The 14,265-nt window shown below is 39.9% G+C and overlaps 1 protein-coding gene across 1 annotated transcript in view; it reads right to left on the bottom strand.

The window, feature by feature from the left end:
- Window positions 1-2,346: 2,346 nt before the first annotated feature.
- Window positions 2,347-14,265, bottom strand: part of PARP4 (poly (ADP-ribose) polymerase family, member 4) — a 77,108-nt gene continuing 65,189 nt past the window's right edge. The window contains exons 34-35 of the mRNA XM_010851238.1: window positions 7,823-7,955; window positions 2,347-3,232 (exon numbers count right to left, since the gene is read on the bottom strand). Of these exons, the coding sequence (XP_010849540.1) occupies window positions 3,037-3,232; window positions 7,823-7,955 (329 nt within the window). The 3' untranslated portion in view covers window positions 2,347-3,036. The remainder of the gene's footprint in view (window positions 3,233-7,822; window positions 7,956-14,265) is intronic.

Below are 14,265 nucleotides of genomic sequence, written 5' to 3'. Positions count from 1 at the left end.
GCACATTTCAGTTCAGTCGCTCAGTCGTGTCCGACTCTTCGCGACCCCATGGACTGCAGCACACTAGGCCTCCCTGGCCATCACCAGCTCCCGGAGCTTAATCAAACTCATGTCCATCGAGTCGGTGATGCCATCTTACCATCTCATCCTCTGTCGTCCCCTTCTCCTGCCTTCAATCTTTCCCAGCATAAGGGTCTTTTCCAATGAGTCAGTACTTCGCATCAGGTGGCCATAGTATTGGAGTTTCAGCTTAACCATCAGTCCTTCCAATGAATATTCAGGACTCGTTTCCCTTTAGGATTGTCAATCCTAAAGAGTTGGATCTCCTTGCAGTTCAAGGGATTCTCAAGAGTCTTCTCCAACACCACAGTTCAAAAGCATCAATTCTTCAGTGCTCAGCATTCTTCACAGTCCAACTCTCAGACTACTGGAAAAACCATAGCCTTAACTAGACAGACCTTTGTTGGCAAAGTAATATCTCTGCTTTTTAATATGCTGCTAGGTTGGTCATAACTTTTCTTCCAAGGAGTAAGCATCTTTTTATTTCATGGCTGCAATCACCATCTGCAGTGATTTTGGAGCCCAAAAAAATAGTCTGTCACTGTTTCTACTGTTTCCCCATCTATTTGCCATGTAGTGATGGGACCGGATGCATGATCTTAGTTTTCTGAATGTTGAGTTTTAAGCCAACTTTTTCACTCTTTCACTTTCATTAAGAGGCTCTTTAGTTCTTCTTTGCTCCCACAGTAGTTAGGTGAAATATTTTTCTCTTTGAATTGCAAATAAGCAAATAGAGACTTTGTGGCAGTGGAGCTTTTTCTCTAACCTTGAATTTTGTTGATTAATTTAAATGCACAAGGTGAGAATTGTGAGCGAAGTCTTATTTGGGGTAAAATGAGAACTCTATGCAGATGACAGGCTCTCTCCAGCACTGGAGGAACTGCTCCAAAGAGGTGGGGGCTCAGCACAGGTGTGACTTCAGTGAAGAGGGTACTCACACTCAAGCACCTGCTTTGGCAGAGGGCCGCTGCTAGTTGCTTGGAGCAGATGTCCTTTTTAATGACTTTAGTGCTTTTCTAGGTATGAGGAGGTGTGAGAATTGGGCTCATAAAATCTCCAGAAAATATCTATCTGAAGCCAGTCCTGCGAGTTTTTCCCAGAGCACAGAGCCTCATTCCTAATCCTGGCCCCAAGTTCCTTTTAGGGGGTGTTGTAGGTCAGAGACTGCAGTGACTAATGACCTCATCCTTGTAGAGGCAGATGGCAAGTGACAGTTTTTAGTTGACAACTTAATTTACAAAATTAACTCTTTTAAATTAATAGATTACGACTGATGCAGCAGATCTTTGTGCTGGCTCGCTAAGAGCATCCTAGGCGTTAGGAACATAAAGATAAATACATCACAGCCTGCCCTCCAGGGACTCTCAGCCTCTAAAGAAGGACAGCAATTATAATAACTTGAGATATTTACAATATTAAATAAAATATTTTAAATAAAATAAAATATTTAAATTATAATTTAAAAAATATTATAAAGCAATATTAGTTGATGGGGGACAGCTTATTATTTCAGAATTCTAGCTAATGAGAAGGAAATAAAATAGAGAATCACAATATATCTTAAAATGATTCAGACAACAGCATCATTAGCTGAAAGACTGATAAGGAATTGGATGTCAAAGTATATCTCTCCACAGATATATGCTGGTTGTACGGAAACAACTTCATATAGGAAACCTGCTAATCAGTGTTAACATTATTAAAGCAGATCAACCAGACTTCATGGTTCAGGTTGACAAAAATGTTGATCCTTAATCTCCTTGGAACTACAGATTTAATTCCCAGTTTACAGGAAATATGGGGAAAAAGAAATGGACACAGTCAGACATATCCGAATGTGAGACATTCGGTAAGACAGCAAGAGGGGAGAGAAGACTGTTATACATGTAAAAAAATTGACAAAATACTTTAAGTCTTGATGGGGGTCATTACACTATTTACTCTGCTTTTATGTATTTGTGAAATAAAAACTAAATATATACATTCCCTGTAAAAATTTTTAATTTTTTTAATTTCAACTTTTAAAATTCAAAGTGTGTAAGACAGAAATAAAGTTTCTATTCCACAAAGGTAACTAGTTTGGAATATGACATTATAGAGTTCTATCTCATAAACACCTATTTATATAACTTTTAAAATGAGCTCTATTGCACACGCTGGGTGATGGCACTATGTATATATGCACATATGATACCTGCACGTGTCAATTTGTCCATGTTTCTGTAAGATTAATTTCTATAAGTACAATTCCTACCAGTGGAGTTTATAGGTCAAAGAGGGTAGTGATTTAATTTTTTCTCCCAGTTTTAATGAGATATAATTGACATATAGCACAGTATAAGATTAAGATGGCAGCAGCATGATCTGACTCTCAAACATCAGGAAATGATGATCACAGTAAGTTTAGTGAATATCCACCACCTCATACAGATATAGAGTAAAAGAAGAAGAAAATCATTTTTTCCTTGTGATGAAAACTCAGGATTTAGTCTCTGAACAACTTTCACATGTACTATACAGCAGTGTTAAGTATATTTTAATGCTGCATATTACATCCTAGTACTTATTTATTTTATAACTGGAAGTTTATATCTTATGATCACCTTCATCCAATCTCCACCCTCCCCAACCTCTGGTTAAAAAAAAAGTCTGTAATATTAGAATTTTTATCTAAAAAAGTTTTTTTTTGGTTGTACTGCTTGGCTTGTGGGATCTTTGTTCCCTGACCAGGGATCAAACCCAGAATCACAGTGTTAAAAGCTTGGAGTCCTAACCACTGGACCACCAGGGAATTCCTTGAAATTTTTATTGTATAGTTGCTTGTTAGTTCACTGAAACAATAGCCTTTTTCCATTTATTTTAAAGTGATTGCTATACTGAATAAAATCATAATTAGATTTCATTATAGGCATCTATTATATCTGATTATCATATACATGAGGCATGAGTGCATGTTAAAAGACAAGTGCATGTGCGTCAGCCTTGGCTGTGCTTAAGGAGCCTGTGAGGAGGGGAGGCGGCATCTCTGGGCAGGATACCCAGCAGCTGCTTGGTGGCGGAGTCCCAGTCTTTACCCAGCTCCAGCCGCTGGCAGATGGATGGGTACTGCCCTTCAGTTCTTCTGAGCCACTCACTGGCTTTCTTTATTTTCTCGAAATCCCAGGGAATATTCCTAGATTAAACACATCTTTCCATCAATTTCAGAATATAATTACATACGAAATGTCATGTGGTGCCAAATCTAGCACATTATATAAATCAGACAAAATCTGTCAAAAATTAAGATACTTAATAAAAGCAGTTCTCTTTTATTTTTCCTCTGACGTTTTGTGAAAGTTCTTCCACCTGTCTGACATGGTGCATTTAACTTATTCAACTACTTGGAAACAGAGTAGCCCCCTCACTGCCCAGCTTCCCCGCATGTGACACATGTTCTTCTCGCTCCAGGACAATTATCGCTTCTCTGGCCCTTTACATGTTTGCTTGTTGTCATCTCCTTTCTATCCTTCAAGGACAAGCTTGATGCTATTTTACAAAGGCTTTCATTTCTCTCTCCTTTTTATTGTCCCAGGAATTCTCAACTCCATTGTTTACTTGTAAAGTACCTGAGAGTCACCCAAGATACTGGTATATATCTAATTTTAGCACACAAACGAGGAACAACTTACTTGTAAAATGTGCGTAACCTAAAAACTTCAAGTTTGTGTCCAGAAAATGGTGTCAATTATTCAAACTAAAGACTCAGAAAAACTGTGGGATCGCTCATTAGTATTAGTTAGCTACTTCCTCATTGTTTTGTTGTCTGCTAGAACTTGCTAGCAAACAAATGTTGATATATACTAAAGAATATGGGGGAAACTGAAAACCTGGAGAATTTTCTCCATCTTCCCCGCCCCCCCATGAACTGGGAAAAGGCCATCAGAGTAGTGTGGTGGTTAAGAGCTGGGTTCAAATCCTGCCTCTGTGATCACAGAGCACTCACTGGTTGTGATATTGGTTTTTTGTTGTTGTTGGCCACCTGTCTTGTGGGGTTTTAGTTCCCTGACTAGGGACTGAACCCTGGCCCTCAGTGGTGAACCTGCAGAGTCCTAACCACTGGACCACCAGGGAATTCTCTAGTTGTGTGATATTGTTACAGCTTTCATTTATCACTGGAAGTCTGTTTCTTCAGTTATGACAGTGATACAAGATCCTATGGGTTTGCTGTGGGGATTAACAAAAAGCATGAATTTAAACAGTCTCTGGCACAAAGTGGGCAATCAATAAATGTTAGCTGAATATGATGACATGAACATACTAAATAGCTGGCATACCCAACATGGTTAAAAAGACCCACTAATTATTAGTTTATTGACAGTTACTAACTACTGAAAGCAGCAAGATGATTTTAAATATTCTCACGAATCCAAATGGCCTCTAAATTTTCATGGTTCTACTAAAATGAAAATTTTGATCATATACCTCCAAGCAATGTGCTACTGCATTAATGTTATATATATCATGAAGCCGAAAATATATAAAAGCTTTAAATATGCATAAATACGAAACAAAAATTCCTTAAAATATTGTTGTAAAGTGCCAACAAATAATTTTGCCCACACAATAACAGTGATAGGGTAACAGCATGGGTGTTATGATGTGTGATGGAATATATTTCACCGTTTTTCAAAATCTTCACTTAATAGTTTGTGCCACTACAATTCAAAAGGAGACTCAAAGTTATTCCAGTGGCTATCATAATTGGAAAAGATTTAAAAAGAGGAGGTGGCTCACTGGTTGTGCCTGTAAATCAAACAGTCCCTTCCACTAGTTCTTCAAGGTATTTTTCCAGATATTCATTTAAAACATGTTGCTTACATATAGTAAAATGCTCAGTTAATTATTTTATGAGTACCTCCTTTGTGTCTGATGCTGTTGCTACTGCTGCTGCTGCTGCTGCTAAGTCGCTTCAGTCGTGTCCGACTCTGTGCGACCCCATAGATGGCAGCCCACGAGGCTCTCGTCCCTGGGATTCTCCAGGCAACAACACTGGAGTGGGTTGCCATTTCCTTCTCCAATGCATGAAAGTGAAAAGTGAAAGTGAAGTCGCTCAGTCGTGTCCGACTCTTAGCGACCCCATGGACTGCAGCCCACCAGGCTCCTCCATCCATGGGATTTTCCAGGCAAGAGTACTGGAGTGGGTTGCCAGTGCCTTCTCCGGTCTGATGCTGTTGGGAGTAGAGAATTTATTAATTTATTTATGGCTGAGCTGCGTGGCTTGTGTGATCTTAGTTCTAAGAACAGGGATTGAACCTGGGTTGTTGGCAGTGACTGTGGAGTCCTAGCCACTGGACCAGCAGGGAATTCCCCAGAAGTGGAGAATTTAATCAGTCCTTGTGAGAAGGTACAAGTAGATTTACTTATTTATTTTAGTTTCGTCTATATTATCTCTAAGAGATGAGAACTTTTTCTTAAATGTGAAACTTAAAAATAGTTATGAATATTCTTTAATATCACAAAATATTCAGGTAATGTTTAAATTTCCCTGTCTTTTTTTAAAAGAAAAAAGTACAATGGGTCTTGTTCAAATCAGGATCCAAATGAGGGCTACGTTTGCCTCCTTTCAAACGTCCTTCTATTTTTTAAAAATGTCCTTTAATTTATAGGTTTCACCTCTCCTCTCTTTTTTCTCTTGTCATTTATTTCCTCATATTCCAGACACTGCTGACTACATTTCCATGGTATAATTTAACATGCTCAATCTCGTTCTCTGATACCTGGTCTTTATTAGGTAAAAGATTTACACAGTTTCAAAGTCAAAATCATAAAACAAAGTACATGAGAAACCTAACTTCCATCCTGTCTCCTCCTTCTCCCCCAAAGAAAATATTTTATTAGTTTTGTTAGTTTTCCCCTTATCTTGCCTTTTTTGAAAAAACACTGTGTATGTGTGTGTGCATATGTGTACACACACAACACTGTACCATATGCATGGGTACAGATGCGGCTTCGATGAGGGAGCAGGGTGTTCATACCTGCCCCCAAGGCCTCCGTGGTACCAGGCATCAGCCAAGGGCTGGGGCCCCAGAACTTGTCACACACTTGTCACACGCTGCCACATTTAAGCATAAAACTTAGGGAGGCCCCAGAATTCTAAATCTGAACCTGGTCTTCTAGGTGGTTACAAAGTTGTATTTGTTGGAGTAGAGCTTTAAACATATTTAACTGAAGGTTTAATCTGCAATTTTTAAATACTTAAGACATATAGCATGTGAATCTCTATTTGTATGCTTGTCCCAGGCCCAGGAAATGTTAGATTTTCCAAAAGCACATACAAGCCATGTGCTGTAGTGAGAGGAGCACTGAACCAGGACCCAGCAGCACAGTAACTCTCTGAGCCGTTTCCTGTGAAAACACTGTCTGACCCGCACACAGTGGCAGAGCTCCGGTGAGAGGCCCCCTTGAACAGTTATCTCTGTGCTTATACTTCGCTGCAGCTTCTTACAAGGTAGTTAAGAAATGGTTGAGCCTTTTTTTTTTTAACTAAATAATCCATCTTCATCTTTTCCACATCCCTGCCCTCCATGCACACACTTGTGAACTACAGCCTTGAAAAAATGTTTTCAAATAGGAAATAGTTGTAAAATAGTTACTTCCAATTACTTTGTAAAAACATAGCTGATTTGTAATTGATCAGCATAAATTATGATCCACTTTTATTCAATGTAAAAGTGTTTAAAAAAATTGTTACTCTCCAGTTCCCTTTCCCATTGGATCTGAACCCTGGTCTCGGTGGCCATAAAAGCTGTGCTTATAGTGTCTGCTGTAGAGCATGTGGGCTAGTTTCAAAGAAGGTTGAATTCTCTTGGAACTTGTTGCCTCTACCCCTTATAAAATAGGATCATCTTAGCCTTAAAGGGAGACTGTATGTGAAACTGCTAGTTGGTGTAGTAACTGCTGGCTAGTATTTTTGTATTTGGGAGGTGTTTATCAATAGCTTTCTTGCCTCCTGATCAATATTTTTCCCCTTAAGATCTGTTGCCAGTAAAGCTGTTTTCATCTATGTGGATCTAGAGTTGGGAGAGAAGCACTCCATGAAAAGGCAAATGAGGAGACAAGATGCTGTTTTAGGTGGAAACACTTGTTTTGTTTGTTTTTGCTGACGCTGCTACCTGGCATATAAATGACCAATAAAAGACTCACGGATGTGAAAAAATTTGTTAATTTTTAAAGATAAATTCAAAGATGATTTCAAAATGTAGAGGCTTATTATACACAAAAACTTAAAAAATAAAAAAAAAATCATTCCCTATTTACTCCACTATTTTCTGGAATAAAAAAAATATATAAAGACAAATTTTCCTTTAGCCTTCTACATAATGCTTTAAGACTTGGGGTGCTATTTATGAGCACCTAAAGTTGCTTCCTGGCCTGCTCTCTACCCGTGTCTTGCTTATTACAAGAAATCCACTGAAAGAGTTTGGTTGCTAACTAGGGTACCTAATAGGAATGTATTTCCCTGTAGCCTAAACAATTTCTTTTCTTGATTAAGATAATTCTGTGGGGAAGAGGGGCATCATTGTTAATTTAGGAATTACTCTCCATAATTATTACACTAGATCCACAAAACAGTACAATAAAAACCTGGCCGACACACATACACTTGCTATAGCTTCTTTTGCTCATGATGAAAACAAACAAGATGAAACAAACAGGCTGAGGGCAAATAAATAAGCAAATATAATAAAAGAAATGAATGAAAATATAAATGAGTTAAAGTCACCTGGGAATGGAAGCATCGTCCAGTCTCATCAGCGATTTGACGATTATTCCCTCCTGTTCCAACTTGGTGCGAAGGAACTGCAGCACTAGAAACGTGGCGATCAGGTCTAGAAGGCGCTCTCTTCCTCTTACACCTGAAAGTGAAGCATTTGTTTATGTCTGTTAGAGACACTGCATCCCAAACGGTACCTGTTTATAACAGTTCTGTTGAAGAATTACATTAATATTACTATTAAACCATAACACATGAGCACATCACAAAACTCTGTAATACTTAACAAGGTCCTTAACTAACCAGCTATTTAAATAAAAAAGAAGGGCAACTGGAACAAGGGTTTATCATAATATCCTGATGGTTGTTAGGAAACTGAATTCCATCCAGAGTCCCCCCTGCACCCTAACTTTCCACATAACCAGAGATGTGCGAAGTTCACGGAAAGAAATTTAGTTTCTAGGCTCCTGCTGCAAATACCTCAGGGGGATAAACCTAAGCATACAACAGATGAACAACTGATACATTGATTAGACCACTGTATTAATATCAAATTATTCCTAAGTGATCAGTAGTCTTGGAATAGACTTTCTAGCACTACTGGTGCCTTGGGGGCCCTGTCAGTAAAACAAAATTTAGATAATTTTCATGTTCCTGTAAATGCTCTGCTTGACCAGAAGCACTACACACTCAGGCAGCCAAGCCTGCAACTCTTAAATCAGCTCCTAGGGTCTCTGCTTGTTTTTTTGTTCCTGGGTCTTTCTGAGAAGTCGGATATGCACCAGTCAATCAGAGGCACCTCCTGTCCCCTGCTGCCCCCTCCTATAAAAGCTAAGAGCCCCTTCCTTACTGTGCCTTCTCTGGGCTCGAGACTGGAGTCTGCCTGCTTTATGAAGTGTGAGATTAAAACCTTTTTGCTTTTCAAGATCAATAAATTGCTCTCTTTGATGATTTTAACAGTGCATACAGGTAACCAGTGTCCTTATCCAAATCAAGATATTTTACTCTATTATGAAAAATACCAACATTGAAAATGAATGCTTATATCTACTGAGCCCAGAAATTGACCCATTTTTATTTTCTAAATGCAACCTATGTATTTGAGATGACTTTATACAAATATTTTCATTTTAAATATTGTTACTTTTCCAATCCCAAACTTTGTGAAACCAAACTTTCCACATCTTTTTGGGTTCAAAATAAGTCACCCCAGAATCCACCACTTTGGTGAAAAGCTAAAGGCAATCAACACTTAGGAGACTCAGGAAAAGCTTTTTACTACATTCCCCACCCACAACAGTCTAAAATAAATTAGGAGAGGGGCTATAACAGGAAGAGAGCTGTTGCCAGTCTTCCATCGAGAGACTGATCGCCAGGCAGTGCAAATATCTGTCTACCACACATTCTGTCCTCTCACCTGCCCATTCCCCACCCTCCAGGGAGCCCTACAGCCCCTGTCCCTCTCCCTTTCTCAGCTACCTGGCTGCCTTTTGAGTCTCATGTTTCTTTGGCTCCCATACGTACACGTACATATGCACGTATGTAATTCAAGTTGTTTCTCTCTTGTTAACCTTTAATTACAGGGGAGTCTCAGCCAAGAACCAGAAGGGTAGAGAGAGAGTTATTTTTCCTCTCCTACAATCTTCATCATCATTAGAGTAACAAGAGAAAGAAACAACTTGAATTACATACACGCCTATGTACACGTGTAGTTTCCCAGGTCAATTAACTGTTTCCAAAATGTCCGATACGTAGCACTGTTTGCATCACCACAACAAAGTCACTCAATGGTTTTTTAAAAAATATCTGAAGGCTACAGAAAAGTAGAAAAAACAATATGATGAATATCCCCATCACCTCATAGCTTATCTACTCTTAACAGTTTTCCACGTTTTGAATTTTTCTCTTTTCTTTAAAAGAAAGAAAATATTTTAAGTTGAAGCCCCCCTTGTATACGTCCTCCAATCCATCCACTTACACTCCAACCTTCCCTCAGCTTTTCAAAATAAACACTCTTCTGATCTGGGGACTGACATTCCTGTGACGTACACTGCTTTTGAAAGTGATCGTCGATGACTATGAACAGTTATATGCCAAGAAAATGGACAATTTAGAGGAAATGCCTGCAATGTGGGAGGACCTGGGTTCTGTCCCTAGGTTGTGATGATTCCCTGGAGGAAGCATGGCAACGCACTCCAGTATTCTTGCCTGGAGAATCCCCATGGACAGAGAAGTCTGGAAGGTTGCAAACCATGGGGTCACAACGAGTCGGACACGACTGATTGACTAAACACAGCACAGAGGAAATGCAAAAATTCCTAGCGATATATGATCTTCCAAGACTGGATCTCCCAAGTGCTGTATTCAATATGCCAGCAAATTTGGAAAACTCAGCAGTAGCCATAGGACTGGAAAAGGTCAGTTTTCATTCCAATCCCAAAGAAAGGCAATGCAAAAGAATGTTCAAACTATTGCACAACTGCACTCATTTCACACGCTAGCAAAGTAATGCTCAAAATTCTCCAAGCGAGGCTCCAACAGTATGTGAACTGAGAATTTCCAGGTGTCCTAGTTGGATTTAGAAAAAGTAGAGGAACCAGAGGACAAATTGCCAACATCCACTGGATCATACAAAAAAAACAAGAGAATTCCAGAAAAACATCTATTTCTGCTTTGCTGACTATGCTGAAGCCCTTGATGGTGTGAATCACAACAAACTGTGGAAAATTCTTAAAGAGATGGGAATATCAGACCACCTTACCTACCTCCTGAGAAACCTGTATGCAGGTCAAGAAACAACAGTTAGAACCAGGCATGGAACAACGGACCGGTTCAAAATTCAGAAAGGAGCACGTTAAGGCTGTATATTGTCACCCTGCTTATTTAACTTCTATGCAGAGTACATCATGTGAAATGCCAGGCTGGATGAAGCACAAACTGGAATCAGGATTGCTGGGAGAAATATCAATAACCTCAGATATGCAGATGACACCACCCTTATGGCAGAAAGCAAAGAAGAACTACAGAGCCTCTTTATGAAGGTGAAAGACAGTTAAAAAGCCGGCTTAAAACTCAACATTCAAAAAACTAAGATCATGGCATCTAGTCCCATCACTTCATGGCAAATATATGGGAAAACAGTGAGAGACTTTATTTACTTGGGATCCAAAATCATTGCAGATGGTAACTGCAGCCATGAAATTAAAAGACGCACGCTCCTTGGAAGAAAAGCTACGACAAACCTAGACAGTGTATTAAAAAGCAGAAACATTACTTTGCCAACAAAGGTCTGTCTAGTCAAAGCTATAGTTTTTCCAGTAGTGATGTATGGATATGAGAGTTGGACCATAAAGAAGGCTGAATGCCGAAAAACTGATGCTTTTGAATTGTGGTATTGGAGAAAACTCATGAGTCCCTGGGACTGCAAGGAGATCAAACCAGTCAGTCCTAAAGGAAATCAATCCTGAATATTCATTGGAAAGACTGATGCTGAAGCTGAAGCTCCAATACTTCGGCCATCTGATGGGAAGAGGCAACTCATTAGAAAAGACCCTTATGAGGGGAAAGATTGAAGGCAGGGGGAGAAGGGGATACAGAGGATGAGGTGGTTGTATGGCATTACCAACTTAAAGGACATGAGTTTCAGCAAGCTCCAGGAGGTGGTGAAGGACAGGGAAGCCTGGTGTGCTACAGTCCATGGGGTCGCAAAAAGTCAGACACGACTGAGCCACTGAACAACAAGAAGGCTGAATCAGGAAGAAAAGTAGAAAATATCAACAGATCAGTTATCAGTAATGAGATTGAATTAGGGGGAAAAAAAAACACACCAAAATCCTCCCAACAAACAAAAGTCCAGGACCAGACAGCTTCACAGTGAATTCTAGCAAAATATGTACAGAAGAGTTAAGATCACGGTTTAATATGCACACACTGATCAATGTGTTCAACAAATCGAGGAATAAAGATCATATTATCATCTCAATGGCTGCAGAAAAAGCTGGATTGCTTATTAAACATCTTATTTTTTAATTAGGCATTTATCTCTATGAACTTCTCTCTTAGAACTGCTTTTGCTGTATCCCATAAATCTTGCCATGTTGTATTTCCATTTTCTCTTTTCTTTTCCATGGGATTTCCTAGGCAAAGATACTGGAGTGGGTGCCATTCTCTTCTCCAGGGGATCTTCCTGACCTAGGGACCAAACCTGCACATCCTGCATTGCAGGCGGATTCTTTACCGCTGAGCCACCAGGTGGCAGAGGAGCCTGGCAGGTTACAGTCCGTGGGGTCCCAAGAGTTGGACATGACTTAGCAACGAAACAACTATAACAACCACCACAATTTCCATTTTCATTTGTCTTAAGGTATTTTTTAATTTCTCTTTTGACTCACGTTTTCTTCTGTAACATGTTGCATAATCTCCATATATGTTTCAATTTTTCAGTTTTCCTTGTGTCCTTCTAGGACTTTCATAGTTTTACATTTGTTCTGGTGGATCCTCTGAAGGCTTTGCTTTAGGCCTTGTTAGGGTGGGACTGTTCAGTTTCCCCCCCCCTCATCCTGTCAGACAGTCCTTGATCATGATATACAGTCTTTATGGCTCTTCTAGGGTTTCAGTGGAAAGCCTGAGACATTTATCAAGTCTAAATTGTTGTAATCTGAACACCAAATTCTGTCTTCCTAACACTTGGTGACAGCTGAAATCTCTGCTCAGCCCTCTAGCTTCTGGATTGTTGCTTTTTTCTGGATTCCTTGAAGGCACACTGGTGTATGTATAGGTTAGGGGACAGCCAAGGATCTGAGGGAGGTGTGTGTGCGTAAGTCAGATTTTTTTATGTCATTCCATACAATTTTAAGTGAACAGACTTTGAGAAAATCTACTGGGAGTATTACACAGATGATGCCAATATTGATGAGAATGTTTTACATAAGTTAAGAACAGGGCCCACTGATACGATCATCCCCCGAAATTTGTACATTCCATACAAAAAGAATAAATAAAGTTTACTGGCATTTAATTAGCATTATTCATGGCAATCTATGAACTATGATACACCTGAACAACTGCAGAATCTTCAGAGCAAACCAAAGCATTTTCTTCCACTAGCAGATGTAGCAGTTTGTTTCTCTAAAAACAAGCAAATAAATCAATACAACAAAAAACAAACACACAATCCCAAAACAAAAGTTGAGGGAGCTTTCAGTGCAGCTTTCAGAGCTCCCTGCTCTTCGGTCCCCTCCATTAAGTATTCTCACCTTTAATTTCGAGGTGCTCTCAGCCTCAAACGCTGACCCCTGTGCCATCATCCCATGAACACTTTGTTTCAGTTCTAACCTCCATGTGCCTCGTGAACTGAGATGCACCTTCAGGTGAAAAGCTGGATAAAAGTGGAGCTCACCTAATTTGTTTCTCTTCTTTCAAAGTTTGTGTCCCTGCTAGTTTCTGCCTGCTTCTGATTATATTCCAGGCCTTCAGAGAGTGGTTTTAAAATACTTTGTCTAGGGTTAATAAATGTTATTGGCAGGAGTTAATCAGCTCTTCTTTCACTCCAGAAACTAGAACACTCTGCTTGTGCAAGTTTTCATTGTTACATTTTGTCTAATGCAATTCAAAGTGCAATTCAAAGAGTACATTTCCCAACTCCCTGTGTTAATATCTGGGTGGGGCTCAGAGCCTCATCCTTGCCACATTTTCTCTTTCTCCCTCTGGTCTACCAGGTGGATGATGCCAGAGTAATCTTTTCTTCTTCTTTTCAATAGGAGTAACTGTAAAGACACATGTTGGTGATGGACGAGTTGCAGTATAGAAGGAGTCTACGTGTCCAAACCGCTGTATGGGGTGGGACTTTCCTATGGACCGACACCTGACTATGAGGTGTGCGTGAAAGCGATCTTTGTGTTTAGGCTACTTGGATCTTTTTACAGCAGTCATTGCTACTCGTGCAAATAGATCTGCACAGGTAGTGCCCTACTTAATGGTAAAGATGACTAGAAACTAGTCCCATCCTTTGATGATTAACAAATATAATCCCTTTCACATGTAACAAATATATTCAGTTCAGTTCAGTCGCTCAGTTGTGTCTGACTCTTTGCGACCATGAATCGCAGCACGCCAGGCCTCCCTGTCCATCACCAACTCCCGGAGTTCACTCAGACTCACGTCCATCGAGTCGGTGATGCCAACCAGCCATCTCATCCTCTGTCGTCCCCTTCTCCTCCTGCCCCCAATCCCTCCCAGCATCAGAGTCTTTTCCAGTGAGTCAACTCTTTGCATGAGGTGGCCAAAGTACTGGAGTTTCAGCTTTAGCATCATTCCTTCCAAAGAAATCCCAGGGCTGACCTCTTTCAGAATGGACTGGTTGGATCTCCTTGCAGTCCAAGGGACTCTCAAGAGTCTTCTCCAACACTACAGTTCAAAAGCATCAAGTCTTCGGCGCTCAGCCTTCTTCACAG

Source organism: Bison bison, unplaced genomic scaffold, assembly GCF_000754665.1.
Source record: "Bison bison bison isolate TAMUID 2011002044 unplaced genomic scaffold, Bison_UMD1.0 scf7180017864299, whole genome shotgun sequence".
Classification (NCBI taxonomy): domain Eukaryota; kingdom Metazoa; phylum Chordata; class Mammalia; order Artiodactyla; family Bovidae; genus Bison; species Bison bison.
Note: the sequence above shows the minus strand (reverse complement) of the source record. Positions and strands in the feature narration are given on the sequence as shown.